The sequence below is a fragment of the Eubalaena glacialis genome, chromosome 14 (genome assembly GCF_028564815.1).
Source record: "Eubalaena glacialis isolate mEubGla1 chromosome 14, mEubGla1.1.hap2.+ XY, whole genome shotgun sequence".
NCBI lineage: Eukaryota > Metazoa > Chordata > Mammalia > Artiodactyla > Balaenidae > Eubalaena > Eubalaena glacialis.
Genome location: NC_083729.1, coordinates 84,204,074 through 84,226,995, shown reverse-complemented (window position 1 = coordinate 84,226,995; position 22,922 = coordinate 84,204,074). Strand labels below are relative to the sequence as shown.

The following is a 22,922-nucleotide window of genomic DNA, read 5'->3' as shown; positions in this document are numbered from 1 at the left end:
CAGCCTTCCCCCAACGCAAAAGGCCATGGGCCCAGGCTCAGGGTCAGCACTCTGGCACTTGTCCCAGGGACTTAACTGAACCAGGTGGCTGACCCCAAGCTCCTCCTCCGTCCAGCTTCTGTTCCACAAATACCTAAAGCCCCTGCCGTCCAAAGGGGGCCCCAGGAGTCTAGCCTCCCAGCCAGGACACCCCAACACTTACTTTCCCAAAAGCGACCCTACAGGAGACAGCGGGGGATGGGGTCAAAGGAGGAGGCACAGCAAGGCTCCCGAGTCCAGGACAACCCCCAGAAGCTCCCGCTCCCCACCCGCGCCGGCGCCTACCTTGGCCCGCTGCATCCTGGGCACCGGAGGAAACTGTTGCCGGCTTCCCCACTGCGCAGCCGAGGAGAACAGGACTGCCGGGCCGGGCTGGCAGCTGCCTCATGTTTGCTGGGACCCAGACGTAATTGTTCGGCGGCTCCGCGCCCGCCCCCTATCCACCCGCCCTCCAGGCGCGCTTCTACCCTAAGCTCCGCCCCTTCTGCTCTGTCTCCTCCCCCGCTCAACCTCCCCCCGTGTGTGTCTCTCCCTCTCCCTTTCGCATCTTTTCCGTCTCTCTCCCAGGCTCTCCGTCCCACACTCTGGGTATAAACCACTCCTAACCCTGCCCTCTCAGCCTGTCGCCGGGGGTCTCTCTCCGTGTGTCCCCCTCCCCCGCCCCGTCTGTCTCTAGCACACACTCTGCTCCCCACCCTTGGAGCGGGGAGGGGTGGGGGCTTGTCGAGAGCCCGGGCTGGGGGCAGGGAGCTCCGGCACAAGTTCCTGTCCCAGCACGGGGGGGCGCGGCAGTGGAGCGCGCAGAGGCCAGCCCTCCCCTCCTTGCTGCCCCCTCTCTCATCCTACTGGTTCCCTATGGACACCAGGTGGAGTGACCCCCCCCCATGACCTCGGGCCATTGCAGTCAGGTGGGCTGTGGAGGGGGATCTCCCTGGTGTCCCTCCAGCCACCCTGCAGATGACCCCTGGGCACCCCTGGCATCCGGAGCATCCTCCTGGTGGGGACATCGCTCTGGGCACTGTGCCCTCAATGGCCCCACTGATGGGGGCTCACCACCCAGAGATGGTGATGGCTACCAGAGCCACATCACATGGGTCACAGGCAGGGGTCCTTCAACTAGTTTCATGGGTGCCCCACCCTTACTTATCTCCTTTCACCGCACGCGGGGCCTTGCCGTAAGGGAGCCCTCTCCAAACCTGAGCTCGTTATACTCTCCAGGGAGCCTGGCATCTGTTCCCATTGTCCGTGTCTCAGGTTGGGACCACATCAGGACAGCTGAGGGACCTGACCAGACCTCCTGGGGCTTGTGGTGGTGGAGGAAAGGGGTGAGGGCCCCTGAGCATCCTGGGGAGGGGGGACCCTTGCTGCCCCTCAGGAGGGCAGACTCCTGGGCATTTGCTCAGCCCCCAGGGAAACCGCCCAGGAGCCAGGTGCCTGAAACCTCAGCCAAGTTTCTCTTTTCTGCACCCTGAGGAAGGAGCCAGCCTGTGCCACTGGTTCCCCTGGAAACAGAGCCCTGAGACACCCCCTCCTCTGCGCACACAAGAGCACTTGCGCGCCCTTCTTTTTTTTTGTTTTTTGTTTTTGGGTGTTTTTTTTTTTTTTTTTTTGAGCCAGCCAATCAGCTCCAACTTTCAGATCCTGGGAGGAAGAAAATAGTCTGGAGCTGTTTACCCACGGAGGGAGGAGGACTATTTCTAGACCAGGAGGCAGCCCGGGTGTCTGGCCCCGCTGGACTTCCAGGACCTCCTGGGCCTCATGCCAGGCAGGAACTCAGCAGACCCTGGACCACCCCCCCCCACCTCCATGGCTGTGCCCTGGAAGAGGTGAGGGCAGCTGTAGGGTCAGGCTCAGAGGCCGAGCTCCTTGCGAGCCTGGGGGCCTTTTCACCTGGTGACCTTGGCTCTGAGCAAGCAGGGATTCCCTGAACATGTTGAGTCCTCACAGTGGCCTTGGCAGGGAAGTGTCATTATCTCCGCAGATGATGAAAGTGAGACCCAGAAAAGTTAAAGGATTTGCCCAAGGTCATAGGCTAGAAAGTGACAAAGCTGGTGCAAAAAGCCTATTCCTTTCACCCCTAAGTGAACACGTGGCTAAGACCCGCCAAACCTCCCACGCTCCATACATCAACTGGGACACCTTGCCAGTCATGCCGTCCAGGACAGGCCTGGCCTTAGTTATGGCCTGGTCCTCAGAGGTAGAACCAGAGAAGGCCCCTCCCCCAAGGTTTGGCATCAGGACTGAACTTCCCCTACCCAGAGATGCTTTCTTCTGAATTAACAAGCTAATGAGCTTCCAGCTACAAGAAAACAGGGCAGCCGCCCTCCCCCGCCAGGCCCCCATGCCCTTGGGCCTGGGGTACCTTCCACTTCAGCTGCCACCAAGGGGGTGCACCTCATAAAACACACATGGGGGGGTGCCCCGCCGTGATCTGTGCCCCCCATCCTCCCTCCTCCCCCAGCGCCCTCGGGGGCTTTTCTAGAGCGCTTCCAGCTGGTCCCACACAGGCCTGTGGGGAATGCAGGGATGAGAAAGGGCAGGAGAGCGTGGAGGTCAAGGACACCCCAGAGCAGGGCTCCCCACGTGGGCCTCAGCGGGCTCGACAGTGGTGTGGGCACATGGGCAGCGGCGAACTCTCCCTGAGAATGTCTGGGAGTTTCCGGAGATTCTTTGGCAGTGCATCAGACCCAAAAAAGGTTAAGGAAGGCTTCAGGACGACCTCGCCTTGTCGGCCACGAACTCTTCAGCCTGATAGGCTTCAGCTGTGGTTTTCCTCACACTGCAGAGTGGCGAGCCCGAGGATGCGGGAGTTTGGAAGGGGGAAGGAGGGGATCATTTCAAGCCTGGAGGAAGGCTGAGTAGCTTGCATTTGAGAAGAAGCAGTGGCAAGCCATCTGAGCCGGCTCAGGGCCTCACTCTAATCCCATCTTGGCGAGGGGCTCACACCACCCCTACCCACAAGCCTTGGGGGTCTTCCGGACCTTCCTCAATTGTTTCACACAATCCTCTCCACTCCAGGCCCAAGTTCACACCCCTCCTCCTCAGTACCCAAAACCTGGCCCCACGGAGCCCCAGTTTGTATGTTTCTTCCGGACCCTTTTGGGCCCTGGTTCTGCCTGCCCCTGGCTGAGGGGCACAGAGAGACAGACAGACAGAGACAGACAGAAAGATGTTCCATACAGTTTCGGGGTTTGGGCCCTTGCTCCGCCAAGAGCCCCTGCCTGTGAGGAAGGCCCCCTCTGGGTGGAGGTGGGTCTCACCAGGCGCGTTGAAGCCCCTCCCCACGGGAGCTCAAGAAACGTCTGTTACCCCAGAACAGTGCTTCCCTGGACACCGCAGCACTCGGGTGTCACCATGAGCTGGCACAGCTGTGGAATTGGAAAGCCACCTAATGCAGCCTGATTTGTGTCTTCCACTGGCCCTGGAAACCTCTTCCGCTGCCCGCCGTCCGGCGGCTGGATGGAAACCCGGCAGACCCGGGATGCCGCTTGGTAGGGAGATACGGCTGCTCACTTCACCTCAGACAACAGTCTCAGCTGGGGTCCAGGCCCTGCTCAAGGCCAGCCCTCCTGCTGCACAGCCCGGGCCTCCGCCCAGCTCAGGTGGGCTGGGGCCTCCCACTGGAGCTGTCCTGAACGTCACTCTGGGTTTGGAAAGTATACCTCTCCCTCCTGCGGGCACCTCCATGGGTCCTCAGAGCCTGGCCATCACTGGGCACCTCTGCACCTTCCCCCTGACCAGGGTACTTCACGTAGGTCTCAGGGGTGCCAAGGAGCCCCACCCCCCCAGGCAGCTCCATCTCCGCACAGCTGAGGCTTGTCCACACCCCCAGGCAGCCTCCAGCTGACCCTCCCTCCCACGAGGCCCTTGTCTGGGCCAGCAGCCCTCTTCCTGGCTCTGCCGGCAAAGCAGCCAGCCTGTCTCTTGCGCTTTAGACCTCGCAGGTGGGGCTGGGACATGTCCGCTGGATTTCTCAAACTGCAGGGGACACCTGGAAGCCTCTGAAGTCTTTCTTTAAAGCCCCTTCCTTCTGGCTTGATGCGAAGGGAGGGTCCCCCACCCCTCCCCTTGGGCTCATCTCACCTCCCCCAAATCTCTCCCCCAACCTCAAAGCCTGACTCCTGGGTACCCTCAGTATGGTGAGGGCTCGGGCTGCTGAAATTGTGCATCGTTGGTGGGCAGAAGTCAGAGGCCGGGTGGGGTCATCTCTGTGCACACCCTGCCTTCCCCTCCCCCGGTGCTGCAGTGCTCAGTGTTTGTAAGATGGGTAACTGCTAACTGCTCCAGGGGTGGCACATCCGTGAAGTGCAAGGAAGGATTAGGGGCCATGGAGAAGAGGCTTCATTCCAGCATTCCTGGGGTGTGGCCCAGGCTGACCACCAGCCTCCTGGTTCAGTCCCTGCATTCAGGTCTGGAGAGCCAGGGCACTAGGAGCTCAGAGCACAGGCCCTGGGTCCAGGAGGGTAAGAGGGACACTGACCTTGACCACCCAGAGAATTCAGGTATCACCTGAATTATAAAGTGCCACCATTATCAGTTGATTCTTTGGGGTAAGTTGTGCCCTTTCTACTCAGCCCACATCCAGTCCTGTGCCTTAGTTTTCTCAACCATAAATAGGTAAATAACAGTGTCTATCTCGTAGCTAATACATGTGGGTGCTCAGCACACTTCCCGATTTATACTCAGAGCTCAATAAATGAAACTCTGTTTGTCCCCTCAGGTAGCCTGAGCAGGCCCCTAGCCGTATGGCCCTTCCTTTGCACACCTGGAGCCAGACGGAACTACACCGGCCAGCCACCCGGGACCTGACACCCTGGCCCATGTAGCATTTCTCTGGCAGAATCTGCCACTCATTGCTCATGGCCTTTGCTCTGGGATGGCCAGGCTGGCAGAACTCCCAGGGCCTCCAATCTGTCATCCCTCCTGCCACAGGGACAGCAAGGACACTTGGATCACATCTCCTGGGAGACGGAGCCTCCCTCCCACACACCCACAGGGAACGCGGGCTGACAGCGTGCCCAGGAGGAAACCTCCAGGGCCACCAGGGTCAGGGCATCTGAATCAAGGCCTGGCGGGGCTTCAACTTATGGGACCTTGAATCAGCCACAGAGCTTCTCAGAGCTTCATCTGCTCAACTGTGAAACGAGGATGACGATCCCCACCTGCTTCAGGGAATGTCATAAGAAGAGATGAGGCTGTGACCTCGAAGGGGCTTTGTTTCACACATAAAGTAGGATGAGCATTGTAGGATCTCAGCATTTTACAACTGGGAAAGTATGTAATATACTTCTCTCTGTGGCTATTTCTGTCTGTCACCTGCTGAGTGCCACCCCACCCCCAGGTTACCAGAGCCCACATTGATGCTCTCTGAACTGAGCTCCTTTGAAAAGTCCATGTGCAATGCCCTAGGCCAAGGTTTCTGGATACTAAATTCAATGAGTGGCAGCCTTTTCCAATTCACAGGGGGAAAATCAGTTAATTTTTTTAGGACTATTAACTTCTGATCATGCTGGACTAGGTAATTTGGACTAAATTCCCAACTGAGGACAACTAAAAGCTGCTCAAAAAATATATTTTTTAAAGTTTGATTCAGGGGTATCAGGGAGCAAACAAGGCAGTAAAAAAATCACAGGGCCAAGATCTGGGAAGAGAAGGAAACCCAGAGATGTGTGCTGGCAGCTGGGGTTACTTTCTCCCTAGGGGGTCTGCTGATCCCAGAAGATACCGCAAAGGTGCTGAGCAGAGCTGTTAACAGCCTCTGGGACTAAGGAGGTCAAAACTAGGCCCACCAAGAGCAGGGGGTACCCGGCAAATCTTTCATGCTTTGGGTTGGGACCCCAGAGGGTTTCACCCCCAGAATATGAATGAACTAGAAATAGACAAGTGCTCCAAGGGACTGCAAATCATCTCAGTCCCTGAAAGTAAAGTAAAACAACCTGGTTTGCAGGATCCCAAGGCACCTGCCCGAGGTAAACATAATCCTCATGGAGCAAGGTGATTTCATTCTGTGCCTCAAATTATTTCTACAGGTTTTCATATAAAATGTGTGGCACTCAATTTTTGCCAAGTATGCGAGGAGACAAGACAATACTAACAAAAACCAAGAGAAACAACAGACACTGGAAACAGACTCACAGAGGCTCCATATTAGGGAGTTATTGAACTTTAAAATAACTATACTTAGTTTGCTCAAATGCATAAAAGATAAAATAGGCAATTTTGATAGAGAACTAGAAATGATTTTTAAATCATTTTCTAGTTCTATTTTTATCCCATCAATCTCATTCTTAAAATGCAGGGTGCTACAGTTCCCCACACAGGTCAACAGATGAAAAGCAAGCCAAGAATCCTCTGCGAAAAGCCCAAAAGAGGCGATTGTGCTACATTCAAGGATGCTGGTCTGACAGTGTGCTTGCAATAGTGACAGTACATTGTGTAGGCACCATCCCAATTTCTAGTAGCAAATTTGTTGCTGGTTTGTAAGATGCAACTAAACATAGACACCCTCTGAAACTCAGCAGACTCTAATCTTGAAGGGCTTTGCTCCTTTGAACAGGGACCCATCTCCCTCTTCGCTTGTATCTGCCTAGACCCAGCTCTGCCCCTGGCCCAGAGCAGTCATGGCAAAAAAAAAAAAAAAAGCAGCATTTGAGTATTTGTTTTGTGCCAGGCCCCTGCCAAGGGATTTCCACACATTGTCACATTATTCACAACCCTAGGAGGTGGCTATGACTATTTTCCCCATTTTATAGGTGGAAAAACTGAGGTCTAGGGGACCCATGGACCATGTTCAAGGTGCCCTGGTTACCAAACGTTAGAGCCAGGTGTGAACCCAGGTCTGCCTGCTCCCAGTGTGGGCCCCACTCCCCACCTGCTGATTGCTGGGGTGACCCCTGGATGCCTGTGGTCAGAGGAGGCCTTGGATTCTCCTCTCCACAAACACTCACTAAGCACCAACCACATCCAGGGCCCTAGCCTGGGAGAGCTGAAAGATCCAAGGCCAAGACTTAGCCAAGTGAGAACACTTTAATGGATCCGAGGTCCTATCCACCTCTTCTTCTCTCCCCTCCTCTTCCCCATTTCTGGAACTCAGTGTCCAGCACGCAGGGAGGGCACAGGGATGGACCAGGGGTGATGCCCAGTCACGGGCATAGGATCGAAGAAGTAAGGGCCACAGTACAAAATCCTCTTGTGGCCACCAGATCTCTCCTGGGAAAGCTGGGTGGTGACTGTTGAAGAGGCTACCTTCTGGGGAGCCGAGGGGGAGCCCCCGCTCCAGCCCACATCCCAGGTCCCTTCTTAGGGAGTCAGTGCTCAGAGAGGAGCCGTGGGACAGCAGTGTGACTTCCAGCCCAAGGTGCAGACGGGGGCTCAGCCTTCACACGGGCCTCCCACATCCCCTGGGGGCCAGACATCCAGGCCGGGGTCTGTGGAGGGTCCTGCCCCCTGAGCAGTGGAGGGCTCAGGGGCCACGAGGCAGAGCCTGCAGCCGGCCCAGGCCCAGGCCATGGTGGCCCCGGCCTGCTTGGTGGCTTCACCTGATTAGTGTGGTTGGGCAGGAGGGGTCCCTGTGGCCGACAGGTAGTGGCAAAAGGTAAAGAGGGGACAAAGGGGGGAAAGGGCTTCCCTGGGGGGAGGAAGTGAGGGCTGGGGAGGGGACAGAGTGAAGTGGGGCAAGTGGGGGGTCAGAGGAGAGGAGGAAAAGGGGCAAGGAGCTTGGAGAGGTGTGGGAGGCAATGGGCGGGGGGGTGGCAGATGGGACAGAGTGGGGCTGGGCAGGGTCTCTGTCCTACCCAAGGGGCTGAGGAGGCTCCACTAGGCGGAGAACAGGCCCGTCCTGGAGCTAATATCTTGCGGCAAGGAGGGTGAGGGAGACACACCTGGAGGAACCTGTTGGCTCTGAGATCCAACAGAAGGTAAGTGTGTTTTTGAGCGTGAATGAAGGGGTCGTGAGCAGAAAGGGGTGCAAAGGGAGTAGCAAGATGGGCTCAGGGAACTGGAATTGGGGGGCAATCCAGGCCTGGATGCCAGCCTGGGCTCTGGTGGCAAAAGCGACAGCAATCCTCTGGTCCAGGCCAAGTCAGCAGGGAAGGCAGGCAGCCCCATGCATCACCTTGCAGCCATATCCCTGCTGTGGATTAAGAACAAACAGGGATGGGGAAGGGGGAGGGAGGGGGAGCTGAGCTCAGGCCTATCGGTCCCAGCCAAGTCCCAGAACCCTCCTGCCCTCCTGGGCCCTGGAGACCCCAGATCCCAAACCCTTCCCTTCCCTTCTCAGCCCCACCCTTGGCACCAAGGAATTAAGCGGGGGGAAGCTCACTCACTGGGGTCCTACAGCTTCAGGGAGGTGACCCGGGGGATGTGGAAGAGCTGAGTCTCCTCAGAGCTGGCGGAGCTACAGCATCACAGGGAACGAGAGAGTGAGGCCCCCAGGCCAGACCCTGAGCCCCGACACAGGAACAAGCCCAGAGCCCGGAATCTCCTGCCTCAGAAGCTCTTCAGGGGTAGCAGGAGTGCCCCAAAGCTATGTCTGGTGGATGTGCTGCAGCAAGAAGGATTCGGGGCAGACACATGGAAGAACTTTCTGGCCCTGGAGTGCCTCAGATTGTGTGACTCTTCAGGGTTAGGCGTAAGCCTCCCCTGCCTGGAGGTCTCAAGAGGGGGTGCAGCAGGGGCCGGGCCCAGCAGCTGGAAGGGCTCCTTCCTGGGCCCCTGCTGCACGCCACAGGCCTGGCAGCCTCCTCACCTGAGGCGCTTCCGGATGGGACGGAAGTATTTGGAGGTCTTGACAGCAAAGATGATGCTGGGGATCAGGAAGAAGGTGCACCACCCCAGACAGAACCAGAAGACGTTCTGGAACAGAGGAGGTGAGGTCAGCGCACTGTGTCTGGGCAGTGGCATTTTCCCACCCCGCTCTGCACCCCCAGTGCCCCCGCTGACTCAGTGTGGGGCACGGGGATGCATTCTCAGAGCTGGGGGAAAGGACGGGGGTGTAGGCCCGGGGCAGGGCCCCGCTCACGCTGCCCCTCCCATGGGGGCCTCCACGTCCACGAGCCCTGATGGGCTGGGGGGCACTCACCCAGGGGTCAGCCACCATGTCACACAGGATCACACGGCCATTGTCCAGGGCTCCGGAGAGGGGCTGGCAGGTGGCGATGCGCTGAGTCACCTGTGGTGTCAACGTGAGGCAGGTACATGCAGACACACCCAGACCCACAGGTGCTCAGAGGGAGGCTGACAGGGACACAGGCCCAGGGACACAGTGGGGAGCCACTGCACAGCTGAACACAGACACACGGATGTGGCAACACAGAGAGGGGAGGACACACTGCCATCAGCTCATCGCTCACCTCCTGCCCTTCCCACCCCGTTCACCAGCCTGGGTTAAGCCCCTACTGTGTGCCCAGAGCTGTTCTCTAAGTCACACTCTCACTGGGAGGCGACACGTGTGCACACACACACAATGCACTGCACACATGTACATACTTGCACACACACATACTCGCACACGCATGTACAGACACACTCAGGGTTAAGCGAGACCCCTGCCCGTCCAGTGTGGGTGGTAGACAGCCCGCAGAGGCTGTGATCGGCAAGGGCCCGCAGGAGGAGGTGGACTTCGAGGGCAGGGTGGGCCTCAGACAGGCTAGGCGAGGGGACCAGCACGAGGAAGGGCGGGGGGCCAGGTGTGGATGGCATGTCCTAGAGAGCCACAGCCAGCCCGGTCCACGCTCAGGCCTCAGAGAAGGGCTATGGCAGAGGTTGGGGGATGGGCAGAACCCAGCCAGCCAGATGCCAGGTTTGGGAGTTTGGGTTCAATCCTGAAGGCCTAGGGCACCCCCAGGGGCTCTCGGGGGGCAGAGGAGGTTGAACAGCTGGTACCGCTGGAAGCTCGCCTGAGGCCAGGAGGGTCTGAGCCCCCCACTCACCTCCTCTCTCACCCAGGCCACGTACTGGGAGAAGTAGCCCATCTCCCGGGTCAGGAAACACTCACTTTCCTGCAGGAAAGAGAGGAGCCCTGGGCTGGTCGGAGTCCCAGGGCCAGCAGCCCTGCCCCCCATGCCTGGCATCATCAGGACAGGCCGAGCTGGCTTTCCTGGGAGCCACGGTGAGGGGGCCGGGCTGGAGAATCCTGGGGTGGGAGCCCTGTGAGCCTGAACCCTTCAACTCACCTCTGACTCTGAAGCCGCCCCCCACCCCTGCCCCATCCTCCCACTCACATTCTTCAGGATACGGGTGGCCCAGGTAGGCAGCTCTCCTTTCAGGTGAGTGACTCTGTCCAGGACATCTGAGGTCTCCGGCTGGGGGAGAGGAGAGGGGCTCAGTCAGGGAACAGCCGCTCATGCACTCATCCATTCATTAACTCAACGTGCGACACACAACATATTCACCTTGGGGTGGGCGGTGTTAGGCCCTAAGGACAGAGGCCAAATATGGTGGTCCTCAAGGATCTGCCCACCCACCCTCCCCACCCCACCCTCAACTTCCAGGGGGACTGGGCAGAGCAGGCGAGGTCCCAAGCCAGCTGGGCCCGCACGTCCTTCCTCCCTCTGCTGCCCACCTGCTCCACTCCCCCCCCATCCATCCCCAGCAGCCACCTGGAGAAGTGGGGCAGAGGATGCCAGGGCATGGACACTGAGGTTGAGCTTAGCCTGTGAAAAAGAGAGCAGGGCTGGTCAGGGGAAGGAATTGGTAGGAGGGAGGGTTCCCAGCATCCCTCTCCTCTTCCTTGCCCCCTCCCTGCATCTCCTCTCCAGGTCCCAGACTCCCTGAGCCTCCAGACTTACCACAAGGCTGTGCTGGAGGAGGAGCTTCTCCTGATGGAGGTTTCTGAGCCCCTGGGCCTCCTCCTGCAGCTGCTGCCCCAGCACAGTATTGCCCTGAGGGGAGACAGATCAGAATGGCACTCTGCCCCGGCCGAGACAGCCTTTGCCGACACCTCCTTCACCAAACTGTTCAACCAGATATACTGGAGGGATGTGGAAAGTGCTGGAATCGGAGGTTGGGCTCAGAGGCAGAAAACTGAGGCCTCCTTAAGTTCCTTGGCCAGATCTGGGTTTGGGGGCCTGAGCCCAAGTTCCAAGTCCGGCCCTAGCTTGCTCTGCGCATCGTGGGGGGTAGGGGAGGGGTGTCTATGAGATGTCTTGAAGAGAACTTCTTAAACTCTCTATATTTATAAATACAAAGTGCTACTTTTTCCAGTACGTTTTAAGCTTCTAGAGGCAACTGTCATGATATCTGATCCATCGGGCTGTCCTCACAGCATCTGTCCCAGCAGATTCCACAAGCGGTGTGCACCTAGCAATGCTTGCCCAGCTGTGTGATGTCAGACCACATCTGACGTCATCTGATCTGAGGTGGGTGATAATCCACTTTAGAGAGGAAGACGCTGAGGCCCAGATATGAGGGATGATTTGCCCAAGGCCACACAGCCAGTTGGTGGTAGAGCTTGAGCCAGAACTGATGCTACAGAACCCTTCATCTCAGCCGGGGGTCCAGAGTCTCAGCCCTCGGTGGCAGGGGCCCTCAGTCCCCTCCCCAATTCAGGCACTCCCACCCCGTCCCCCCTCCCAGGCCTCTGGCTCCAGCCTGCCAAGTGGGGTCTCTGCTCCCTTCTCACTTGGGTCTGGGACAGTCTCTCCAGCTCCTGGGCCAGCTTCTCCACGCTGACGTTCACCACAGGCTTCTGAATCTGGAGACGGACAGGAGAGGCCAAGAGGGGATGAACCCCGGCTCCCCCAGCCCCAGAATTCCCAGTCTTTTCAAAAGCACCCACACCAGCTAAGTCTATTGTGACACATCAGTCACAGTGGGTTTGACCTGAAATTGTGAAACATATGAGACATTTTCCATTAGGAAAGAACAAAAAATGAGGCGCCCTCTGGTGTGACCCAACGGAGAGGTGGCGTCCCACCAGCATTCGTCAGAGCAGTGGGTTCAGGACCATGGACAGCAACACACGCTGTTGGGTGGAGGCACACTCATTCTCGCCCAGCCCAGGTGCTGGCACCTGGGGCACATGGTCTGGAGACACCCCCAGCAGAAGAGGCCCCAGGGACATGTGGAGGAGTCCAGGGACGGTGGAGAGCCAAGACAAGGTGAGACAGCTCCCTGACCCCCAGCTCCTCTGCGGGGCCCTCTGCTCTGCCGTGGTCTGGCCTGAGGTGCCCGCTGCTGACCTCAACAAGGAAGCCTGGGTAGTGGATGCTCTCGAGCCCACTGCTCTGCAGGGCCTCCAGGTCCTGGCGGGCGGCTGGGCTCAGCAGGTCCAGATTCTTCACGTCCACTTTGAGTTTCTCCAACTCCTGCTGCAGCTTGGCAGTGTACTGGGAGGGAGGCAGCAGGGTGGGGCCGTGCTCAGTGGCTGAGCCAGGACCCCAGAGCTGCTATCCTAGGTGAGGGGTCAGCAGGCCCTCAGGGCCCTCCTTCTGGGTATCCAGGGCCCCTACCCTGGACACTCCCAGCCCCACACAGGCTCCCAGCAGGCCTCTGCTCCCCACCCATCCCCAACTCCACCTTACCCCCAGCAAGACCCAGCTCTCCTCCAGCACCTATCTGGCTACTGGACAGCAGCACAGACCTTCCCAGGCCACCCAGAAGAAAAATAGCTTCCCCGGCCCATCTTTATCACGTCACCTTGTGTTAAGGTCTTCACAGCACCTGTGTGCTATTTACTTATCTGGGTACTAGTTTACTGCCATCAGCTCCATGAGAATGGCACCTTATCTGCCCACTCTGTACCAAACCCTCAGCATCTAGAGCAGAGGCTCATGTGTGGTGGGTGCCGTACAAATTTGTTGAATGTGTAAAAATGAGTGAATGAATGAGTGAGTGAATAGACACAATCACATTTCTAAGACAGAGCACAGTTTAAAAAGGGACTCGACATTTTCCAACCATTGCTGGGAGAGATTTAAAGGGCATGAAATTCAGCCGCAGTGTTTCACAGGTGAGAGGCTGAAGACAGGGAGAGGCGTCAGAGGATGGAGCCCCGCTCAGCTCACCTCTCGCCATCCCCCACACTGCCTTCCCCAGGGGGAGAAAAGGCCCATCCTCTCAGAGGCAGGGGTCTCAGAGCAGCATTTCAGGCACCAGTAACACACAGGTAAAGGAGATGTCTCAAGGCGGGCAGAGTCCTCCTGGTGCCCAGGAAAGCACACCTTGTCTTAATTATCTCTGCATCATCAGCTCACTATTATCTCCTTCGAGGACAAGTTCTCCTAAGGTCACATTTGGTTTGTTGCCAGATGGCCCCCAAGGACTGCCCAGTCCCTCTGGACCTGAAGCCCTATCTGTCCAGACTCTTCTGTGACCTGGACCCCTCCCTTCCCTGGACCAGGGCTGAGAGCCTTCCCCTTTCAGCCAGCAGAGCACAGGGCCTCCCCTCTGCTTACGTCCCCTGCTGCAGCCCTCCGTGGCCAGCCTTCACCCTGTGGCCTTGCACCAGGACAGTGCCTGCTCAGTGGACCTCTCCTCTGATTAGAGACGCTGAAAGAGGAGACGGCTACGGCATTAAGGAAACTGCCCCAGGCTATAGTTTAAGGCATGGAGTTGGGACTGAAATCTGGACCACTTGGCTATGCTACCCTGCGGACTAGGAGTAGGTGGTGGGTTCAAGAGGAGTCGGAAGGTTTCTGGAGACAAGGCAGAATAAGGAGTTAGCAGTTTAGGAGGGGTGGGGGGAGAAGCAGGTGGGAGAAATGTGGTTTTCCCAGGATATGCTTGGGAAGGGCTCCCGGGGGGCCCTGGGAGCCAAGGCAGCTCTCCTCCCACCTCATTTAGGCGTGAAGAGAGGAAAGGAGGGGGTGTCTTACAGCTTCTGTGCACCCTTAGGAGAACCACATTCTCAAAGTACGTCTCCTCTCATGAAGGAGCACTTCCTTTTCTTTGTTCTAGAACTGTCTCTTGCCAGTGTGAGTAAATTTCTCCAGTCCTACATACCAAGTTCTGGCAAAGTCCAGTGGTTAGGGAACAGGCTGTGGGGAGCCCTCTTCCAGTGGTACCCAACTTCATCACCATCGTTTTCACTGTCACACCCCCTCGCCAACCTCCCCGCTCCCAGCTGGAGCACCCACACCACTGTCTGTCCTCAGTCAGGACACACAGCCCAGTCCTCCCACTCACTGTCACCACCCCATCCGGCCTCAGCCTCACCTGCGTTCGGTTCTTCCGGGAGCACAGTGCTGAGAGCTGGTCAGAGCCTCCAGGCATTCATGCACTCACCCACACACTCTGGAAGCTGCCCTGGGCTCTGGCCCTGGGCCAGGTCCTGAGCTTGCACCTGGGTCCTCTGCCCCTGAGGCGCCTCAACTGCTCTTGCAGACTTCTCGGGTTCAAGGAGATGGTCCCTCCAGCAAGGCAAGACCAGAAGAGGGGGGATCTGCAGGAGGGCTCCCCACTGTGTTCCAGAAGGTTCTCTCACCTGGCTGATATCCAGGTGCTTCTCCAGGTCATAGGAGTCATTGAGCTGCAGGACCGTCCAGAGCGCAGCCCCTTGCTTGCACTGCCTGGGGAGGAACGACAGGCATCAGAGATGAGAGGAGGGAGGGCAGGTGGGGGCTGACGTCATCCTAATGGGATGCCCACCTCAGCGCCTCCTCACACCCCGTCCCCCAGCCCAGGCTTCCCGCTCACTGATAGGCCAGGAGGACGCTGAGGTTCTTCTTCAGGCCCAGAAGTTGGGACAAGTTCATGGATGACGGCAAGTTCCCCGGAGTGTCTGCAAACTGGGGATGGGACACAGAGGAATGGGCCTGGAGTGGGGAGCGGGGGGCAAGGCTACCCAGCTTCCCAGGGCCTAGTCCCACACCACCCTGGCACAGCAGAGACCACAACCCTGTGACTCCAGCCCACACCTGCCTCTAACTCAGATCACTCCTGGGCCCTAAATCCTGGCAGGGACCCTCCCCATGAATCTCCAGGAGGGTGGCCGGCCTGGTCTTCAGCAGAGGATCCAGGCCAGCATCTCGGCTCACCTGCTCAGTGTGATAGGGAACAAGGATCCCCAATTCCCAGACTCAGTGTTAGGAGGGCAGAGGGGCTCAGGTCTGGGTGCCATCCTTCGAGGTCCCTGCCTGGGGCCTGGGCAGCCTTCCGGGCACTCACTGGCTCTTTTCTCTCACTGGTGCTTTTCCATCTCTTTCCTTAGCCGTCTCCATCATTCCTCCTGTCTCTCTCTCCCTTTTAACCCCTCGGGCTCCTACTTCCTTCTAAACCTCCTGCTCTGCCCACATCTCTCTCCACGTCCCTCTGGGCCCCAGAGCGGGGCAGGCCCACCTCATATAGCTCCCCGCTCTCCCAGCTCCGGCACACCAGGGTCTGCACGTTGCCACCCACCAGGAAGGTGGCGAAGACAAGGAGGATGAGGGGCGCAGCGAAGAGGAAGCTGAAGCTCACACCCCTGGGGAAGGCGGAGGGACAGGGTTGAGACAGGAGGAAGGATGCCCTGGACCATGCCCTCCATCCCCATCTCCATCCCGGGGCCAGCGTGGTCAGTGAGTCAGCCCCGGGGCAGAGCCCTTCGGGGAGGGGAGCCGGAGGACTGAGCCTCCAGGGCAGGAGAGAGGACTCAGAACTGCTCACTGCCCCCACCTCCTCCTCCCCGCTCCCCACTCTACCGCTGGTGCCCTGGCTGGCCCTGGCAGCCTAGAGGAGAGTGCAGCTGTTTTGCTCAAAGAGCCAGGGCTGCCGGCCTCTGGGCCGAGGATACGTGGAGGTGACCAGCTCCAGAGCTCAGCCTCAACAGGGCCACCTGGCATGGCCAGCCATGACCCACCAGCAGAGGCAGCAACCTACAGCATCTGAGTAGGACCTGTGCCACTGACCAAGGCTTCTTTGTGAGACAGACATGGCCCCATGCCAGGATCTGAGGCTTGGAGAGTGAAACATGGGCTGGATTTCACTCACCCCTTTGGCCAGGCACCTTTATACAGTGACCCTCCTGCACAAGTGAATGTGGCAGCCCTGGCCTTAGAGACTATCTAGTTCAGGGCTGGCAAACAGATTCTAGCTCTGGTGCCACCTCCTAATGGTAGTGCTGCCTGGACACTGGGTTAAGCAGGATTCTGAGGCTGTATATGGGCTCAGAGAGAAAAGGTGCCCATTAATTATTAAAGTTGCCACTGGTGTGGGAAGGGGAAGTGCTTCTTATTTGCATTCCTGCTCTAGGCCAGCCCTTTTATACAAACGAGGACACTGAGGCCCAGCTGGGTTATAATTTGCCCAGGGCCACCCAGCAAGTCAGCCCAGAGCCAGACAGAGCTCAGTCTCTTGATCCCCAGGAGTCGCTCCTGCAGCTACACCAGACGCTGTCCGTGGGCATGAGAGGAACGTGCCAGCCCGGGGGCGGGGGGAGAGACCCTCCCCCTCTCCCCAGCCCTTCTTACACCATGAGGAAGCGGGCTCCAGCCTCGCCCTTGGCTTCCGAGTGGCTGGGGTCTTCCCTGTTACAGAGCCCCCAGATGCCCAGGTTGAGGCCCAGCAGGTTACAGACCACCACAAGCAGGACCACAGAGCACAGCACGCAGCCCACAATCCACCTGCCACAGAGAAGGTGGGACGTCACGGAAAGGGCAGTAGTGGGCACAAGAGGGGCTGGTGGAGGACCTAGGGCTGGGTGGGGCCACTACCCCAAGGCTTAGGCTTTAGAAGTGTGACTTCCTATAGGGTCCCCAGGCTCAGATCCCCAGAGCACACAGCCACGGTGGGGACACGGAGGCCCAATGAGTGAGGGGTCTTGGCTTAAATGGAGGTGGAGACTTAGTATAAGGAGGGTTGATGAGGGCTGGAAATTGGTTCCAGGGTGGCTGAGGAGCTGAGCTGCCCATCCCACCCACCCCCACGGGTTCCCAGGCACCTGTATTTCTCATATCTCTGCACCTCCTTCAGGTAGGGGCGGCTGCTCTGTTCCATCTCCTCCAGTGCTTGGCTCCAGCGAGCAGCCGCCTCCCAGCCTGGGAATGCTTCGACCAGTGTCCTCAGCTCTCTAGGTTGCTGGGCCACCACCTTCTTCAGCTCTGCCCAAAGCAGCAGGGGCTTATGGGATGGGGAAGACCCCCGGGGGCCCAGGGAGGAGACGGATGGACAGGAAGACCATCTGAGATGCACAGAGATGGTTTACTCTCTGTCCAGGCCCCGCCAAGAGGACAGCCTTCACCTCCCTCACCCCACTACCCCACCCCTCTCTCAACAAGCCTCGTTGGTAGGGGTGGGTTGGGGGGCATCCTAGGCAGCCAGCCTGGCCCCTGGGCAGGGCCTCACCTCTGATCACGTCGGCCGTCTGCAAGGTAGCCAGAGCCGGGAGGGCGTTGAAGGTACTGTTCTCCTGCCGGAACCAAATGCAGCTGTGCCTCCTGCTCTCCGCCCGGGTGTCCTAGCTTGGGGGACCCCTGCATCACCAGGTCCAGTGGGAGAGCATCCCCCCTCGGTGCTCCCAGCCCAGGAAATCAAGAAACAGGCTTCCCTTTGCTCTCTTGGTCAATGCCTTCTTCTCCCCTCCCTCGGCCTAGCCTGACTCAATTCCCCCAAACATTGCTCCTTTCTGTCCCCACCTCTCTTGCTTAGACTATTGCAGTAGACCCCTAGCCATCCTCTTATCTCTCCCAGCCACTCTGCACAGGACCGCCAGGTCTATTTCCCTAAAGTCCAGCTCCAGTCTATTCTTCCAGCCTCAGGCCCCACTTCCCTCCTCCTGGAACATTCTGCTCTAGTTACCCAGCACGACTGACTCACCGTTTCCCCAACCGCGGCATTTTCCAGGCCCCAGGTCACAGGTGCTGACTCATGCTGCACCTTCCCCCACAGCTCGTCTCCACCCAGGAGAGCCCGCCTGTCGTCTGGGGCTCAGCTTGCGTGCTCGCTCCTTGGCCATCCCCAGACCCCACCCCCTGAGGGTACTAGCTCTTCCTTCTGAGCTCCAGGCCTGCCTCCCCCACCAGACCCCGTGCACACAAGGACCAGCATGGCGAGCCTCCAGCCCAGGGTGCCACGTGGTAGGTGAGGCCCTGATGTGACCCAAGTCTTAGGTTCAACTGGGTTCCCACCCCAAAAGAGAAAAACTGAGGCCCCTCACATTTGAGTTCCCAGCCAGGTTGCGAAGAAGTCGGGTAGACTGGGGCAGGCACTCACCTCCTGGACCATGCTGGAGAAGTTGGCCTCTGGGACACCTTTCAGCCGATGCAGGGCATCATCCACAGAGGGCACCTGAAATGGTTTGAGGGGGTTGTTATGACAAAGTCCACGGAGAGGCCTGGGAGGGGTCCTTGGGGAAGGATGGGGGCAGAGGCCTCTGAATACTCAGTGTCCTCGTGTGCAAGATGGGGACCACCACAGCCCCGAAGGCCCTGGGTGGCAGTGAGAACTCAAGAAGCAAAGTCACGTGAGGCTCACGGCACAGCGCGTGGCCCAGGGAAGCTCTCACCCCACTGCCAGGATGACCATCATTAACCCTGGGTGCGTGGAGAGGGGAGGGGCAGCCCAGGGAAAGGGATCAGGAGTCCACTTCAGGAAACACCCGGAACAGAGGCTGCCCAGGGATTCCTGGAGCAGCGGGCAGAGCAGCCCCTTTCGTCCCCAAGAGGCCTCAGTCCTGGGCCTGCACCTGGCTGAAGTCGGCTCCCAGCTCCAAGGCGTGGGCTCTGTCCAGGGCCTCTGCACAGCCCCGGCAGCCGGGCTCCTGCAGCAGGGCCAGGAGGCGCTCCCGGTGCCCCTGGACAGCCGGCGCCAGGGCCTGCTGCCCCTCCTGAAGTTCCGCGGAGGTGGCGTTCAGGGCTCGGAGGTGGTCCACGGAGACCTGCAGGGCTGCGAGACCCACATTTGGACTGAGTGGTCTCCACTGCTACAGCATCCTCGGAGACCTTGCAGGAGGCAGAACATCTTTCCCTCCCAAACCCAAGGGACTGGTGGTCCTTAATCTCTGTAGTTATAATGGAAACTGCCCTGGGGCACGTTAAGCCAGGAGTGGGCAAAGATGCCAGAAGGGATTCTAGGATAAAGCCGTGAGAAAGTCAGGGGTGGGGACCGCTGACTTAGTGTAAGAAATGCAGGGCTGGGCGAGGGCGGGGCCTGCCCCCCAGCGACACTCACCCTGGCCCAGGCTGAGCACAGAGGCCAGGACCTCATACACGGTGCTCTTGAGCTGGGTGTGGATCACGTTCCCAATGCTCCTGCTGACACCTGGAAAGTAGAGGGCAGTCTGCAGGGCTGGCCCCCAGGAGACTAGGGGCCTCCCCACCCAACCATCCTCCTCCCCTGGGTTCCGAAGGGTGGTCTTGCGGCAGAGTGGCCGCCGTGCTCCCCAGCTGGACCCTATCCCTGCCTCTGCGAGGGTGTGCCCAGGTGGAGCCCGGGATGAGGGGATGAGAGGCCTCCCCAAGGCAGGCCTGAGCTGGAACCCTCACCATCCAGTTCCTCCAAGACTTGCTCCTGAGGAAGGGAAAACTGCTGTGCCACGGCCTGCAGCTCCTAGGCAAACACACGGCCGTGAGGCTGCTCTTTCCTGTCACTGGACGCCCCTGCTCCCGTCCCTTCCCCAGCCCTTATTCCCCCACTACCTGCCACAACTGGGCCTCCGTCCTGAGAATACCATGGGTGCTGTCATGGATTACAGTGACTCTCCAGCAGGGGGCAGTCAGGTGCGTGCTGGAAGGGGCACCCTCTCTAATTTGCAGGCTATGCACGAATTTGCAGGACCTACCCTGCTCTGTCCCGCCCATGGCTGGCGCTCATGGGGGCATGTGCGGGGTTACTTGGTGCTCACCTGGGGGACATCGGAGACCAGGCCCCGGAGGCTGAGCAGCGTCTCCGGCAGGGCCTTGGCACTGGGGCCCATCTGCTCATGCGTGCGCTGGTTGGTGACAAAGGCAGTGACCACGCCGATCCTGCAGGGATGGGGGAAGAGGAAGGGGCTGGCTGGATGCCCGTGGGCATCGGCCCATGCCTCCCCCCTGAGCTGGGCGCCCCTCACAGCAGCACGAGGGTGGTCAGCAGCAGGAAGGCCACGAGGGTGCCTCGCTCGCAGGCCATTGTCTTGTGCTCCATCTTCACTCGGCCCCCACAGCGCCGGCGGCAGCGGCAGCAACAGAAGCAGAGCCCAGCGGTGGGTACCACCAGGAGGTAGAGGCCGGTGATCACGGCACACACCACGTAGCCTGCCTCATACCGCACCACCTGGGCAGGGCAGCAAGGCATGCGGGGCTGTCCTGACCCTCCCATCCCAGCCCTCTCCCACCTGAGGGAAACCCAAGGGGAGGGAGGCACACTCGGGGGCGGGGCGGCGGGGGCACTATGCACACATCTCGCATCTCCTTTAACTCTTGTGAGGGGCACCGTGTCCTTAGTGTTATTTACCATCCTACAAACAAGGGAACTGAAGTCCAGGGAGTCGAGGGCTCCCTGCAAACCCCACAGCTGCTGAAGGGCAGAGCCGTGGTTAGGAATCAGGTCCGCGGACTGCAGTGCTCACGGAAAAGGGGAAGGGATGCCAGAAACCCCACCCTGGGGCACACCCAGCAAGGTGGGCTGAGCCCAGGACGCCCTTCTCCTTCTTCGGCCCCTCGTGCTCACCCCTGAACGCCCTCCCCCGGCAGCGCCCCCACTGCTCACCTCATCCGCCTTCACGGAGGATGGCTCATTCAGCAAGGCCTTTATCAGCTCTAGGAAAAGAGTCAAGCTGGGTCTGGGGGCGGCGACTGCCCTGCCCCTGTGTCCACCCCCGCTGCCAGGCAAAGGTGGGCTCTCCGAAGGGAGTCCTCCCACCACCTCGGTACCCTCGGAGAAGGCAGTGTCACCACAGCCCGGAGCCCTCGTGCCTCAGCCGGGCTACAGGAGGCTGTGTCTGCAGGGAGGCCTGGCTCACCCCTCCTCCTGGGCCCCCCAGGTAGGCCCTGCAGCGGGGAAGCCGGCAGCCCGGTTAAAAGCAGAGAAGGGGCCTGGCCTAGCAGCAGCCCTTCCCCTAAGAGGCAGGGGACAGGCTGGGAGCTGTCCTGCTGCCCCTCCTGGTCCTCACAACCACCACGGCGCCACCAGACCCAGAGAAAAAGCTCAACCAGCTCTTGGAGAACTTTGACTGTAACTTCCTCTACCTTAGGACAGAGAAACCGCGGCTCAGAGAGGAAAAGCGGCTTGTCCAAGGTCACACAGGAAGGTGATGCCCTGGGTGCCCGGGCCTTCTGGGGAGGAAGATGGGGCTGGGGAGTGCTGGGGACCCTGCCCTCCAAGTGCCTGCCGACGGTGGGTGCGCCCCTCGGTGGAGAGGAGATTAGGGTGCAGAGTGGGGACCCAACACCCGCCGAGGCCCGCCCGGGGGAGGGGCGCACTCACCGGCGGGGAGGGGGTTGAGCTGCACCACGGAGAGGAAGCGGCGCACGGTGCCGTAGAGGGGGTCCAGGGGCCCCGGCGCGCGGACGCGAGGGGCCAGCCAGCGGGTCTTGGCCGCCGGGGCGAACGCCAGGCGCTCCGCCGGGCCGAGGGCCCCGCAGTCCGCCGCGCCCGCCCGCCGCAGGGCCAGGGCCAGGGCCAGCCCCAGGCCCAGCAGGGCCGCCAGGAGGCCGGGCGCACGCACCATGGGGTCGGCCGGTGGGCTGCGGGCCGGGCGGACGGGCTCAGGCGGCCGAGAGTGCGGGCCGCGCACGGGGCAGGCCGTGCATCCTTCACCAGCCTCCGTCCCGCTGCTCTCGAAACCGGCCCGACAGGTTTGGGCTACCTGGGCACCCGCCCGGAGCGCGGCCGGGGCAGGGGCGGAGGCCTGGGCTGGGGGTGGGGTTTGGGGGGTGGGGGGCAGGGCCTGGTCCGGACCCGCTCCCAGCGGCCTGGGGTGGGAGCCTGGGCGCCCTCTTCCCTCCCCAGATGCTCCTGGGAGGGCTGCCTCCGGAGCTGGGTGGCGAAGGCACCTCAGTACCTCTGGGTTATCTAGGATGGCCCAATTTCAACTATTACATCCTGCGCCCAGACGCAGCCGTCAAATCTGGGGCCTGGGAAAACAACCACCCCGTGAAGGTCTGGCCCAGAGTGCGGCAAGACCAGCCGCCGGGCCCAGGAACCAAGCTCCTCCCCCAGCTTCCTCTGGGGCCTGCTCTGTTTCCTCGGGTCATGCCTGCGCCCGTGCCAGGTCATTCTGGAGCACAGAGGCCACAAGGCTTTGTCCAGAGCGGCTCTCTGAGGGGCCACTGAGACGGGCACAATCCTTTGGGAGAGTGAATCCCAGCAAAGCTGTGCCCAGCAATGTCCCATCCAGTCATCAGCTGAAAGAACTATCAGGAATATGCCCAGAGATGAAGTGAGAGAGTGGCATGGACATACAGACACTACCAAATGTAAAATCGATAGCTAGTGGGAAGCAGCCGCATAGCACAGGGATATCAGCTTGGTGATTTGTGACCACCTAGAGGGGTGGGATAGGGAGTGTGGAAGGGAGACGCAAGAGGGAAGAGATATGGGGATATATGTATATGTATAACTGATTCACTTTGTTATACAGCAGAAACTAACACACCATTGTAAAGCAATTCTACTCCAATAAAGATGTGAAAAAAAAAAAAAGAATATGCCCAGAGATGTGTCTGCACAGGCCTCTGTTTTGTCAGTGGCTGTAAGCCCAGTACCCAGAGGGTGCCTGTAGCTGAGCAGTCGGGGGAAATATTGCTAAATGGATGGAAGATGTTCCTGGCAGCATTATTCATGATACCGGAAGCAGCCCCGATGGCACTACCGTGAAAAAATTGGTGAAATGACCATCGCACACACTGGGCTGTCATTAAAGAAAATGATGTGGAAATGGCTCTTTTGACCTGAAAGATGCTCACAGTGTACTAACAAGTGTGAATAGCTGATGACAAATAGCTGAATACATGGAGTGAAGGCATAAAACGATGATCATCTCTGGGTGG

The 22,922-nt window shown here is 59.4% G+C and overlaps 2 protein-coding genes across 3 annotated transcripts in view; both read right to left on the bottom strand.

Moving 5' to 3' along the window:
• KCNIP3 (potassium voltage-gated channel interacting protein 3) overlaps positions 1-446 on the bottom strand; it is an 87,948-nt gene extending 87,502 nt beyond the window's left edge. Inside the window, exon 1 of the mRNA XM_061168675.1 lies at positions 325-446. Within this exon, the coding sequence (XP_061024658.1) occupies positions 325-339 (15 nt within the window). The 5' untranslated portion in view covers positions 340-446. The remainder of the gene's footprint in view (positions 1-324) is intronic.
• A 6,605-nt stretch (positions 447-7,051) lies between these two features.
• PROM2 (prominin 2) lies at positions 7,052-21,740 on the bottom strand. Of its 2 annotated transcripts, none has more exons than XM_061210449.1 (24): positions 21,358-21,740; positions 20,641-20,690; positions 20,003-20,205; positions 19,796-19,916; positions 19,437-19,500; positions 19,123-19,212; positions 18,638-18,837; positions 18,166-18,240; positions 17,299-17,362; positions 16,895-17,054; positions 16,425-16,577; positions 15,316-15,439; positions 14,674-14,765; positions 14,462-14,546; positions 12,219-12,365; positions 11,660-11,731; positions 10,827-10,919; positions 10,638-10,691; positions 10,260-10,340; positions 9,969-10,037; positions 9,119-9,208; positions 8,786-8,892; positions 8,364-8,434; positions 7,052-8,170 (listed from the first exon to the last, which is right to left on the bottom strand). In XM_061210449.1, the coding sequence occupies exons 1-23, from the start codon at positions 21,599-21,601 to the stop codon at positions 8,371-8,373; spliced, it is 2,502 nt and encodes an 833-aa protein (XP_061066432.1). In that variant the 5' UTR covers positions 21,602-21,740; the 3' UTR covers positions 7,052-8,170; positions 8,364-8,370. The 2 variants fall into 2 exon arrangements, with proteins under 2 accessions (XP_061066432.1, XP_061066433.1); XM_061210450.1 differs by having other exon boundaries at positions 7,052-8,167.
• Between the last annotated feature and the right edge of the window lie 1,182 nt (positions 21,741-22,922).

Bases quoted from the DNA above. Each gene is read 5' to 3' on its own strand.
- PROM2 (XM_061210449.1), bottom strand. From the start codon at position 21,601: ATGGTGCGTGCGCCCGGCCTCCTGGCGGCCCTGCTGGGCCTGGGGCTG. The intron at 20,691-21,357 runs GTGAGTGCGCCC...CTCTTTTCCTAG, and splicing joins GCTCAACCCCCTCCCCGCCG to AGCTGATAAAGGCCTTGCTG. The intron at 11,732-12,218 runs GTCAGCAGCGGG...GTCCGTCTCCAG, and splicing joins ACCCAGGCTTCCTTGTTGAG to ATTCAGAAGCCTGTGGTGAA.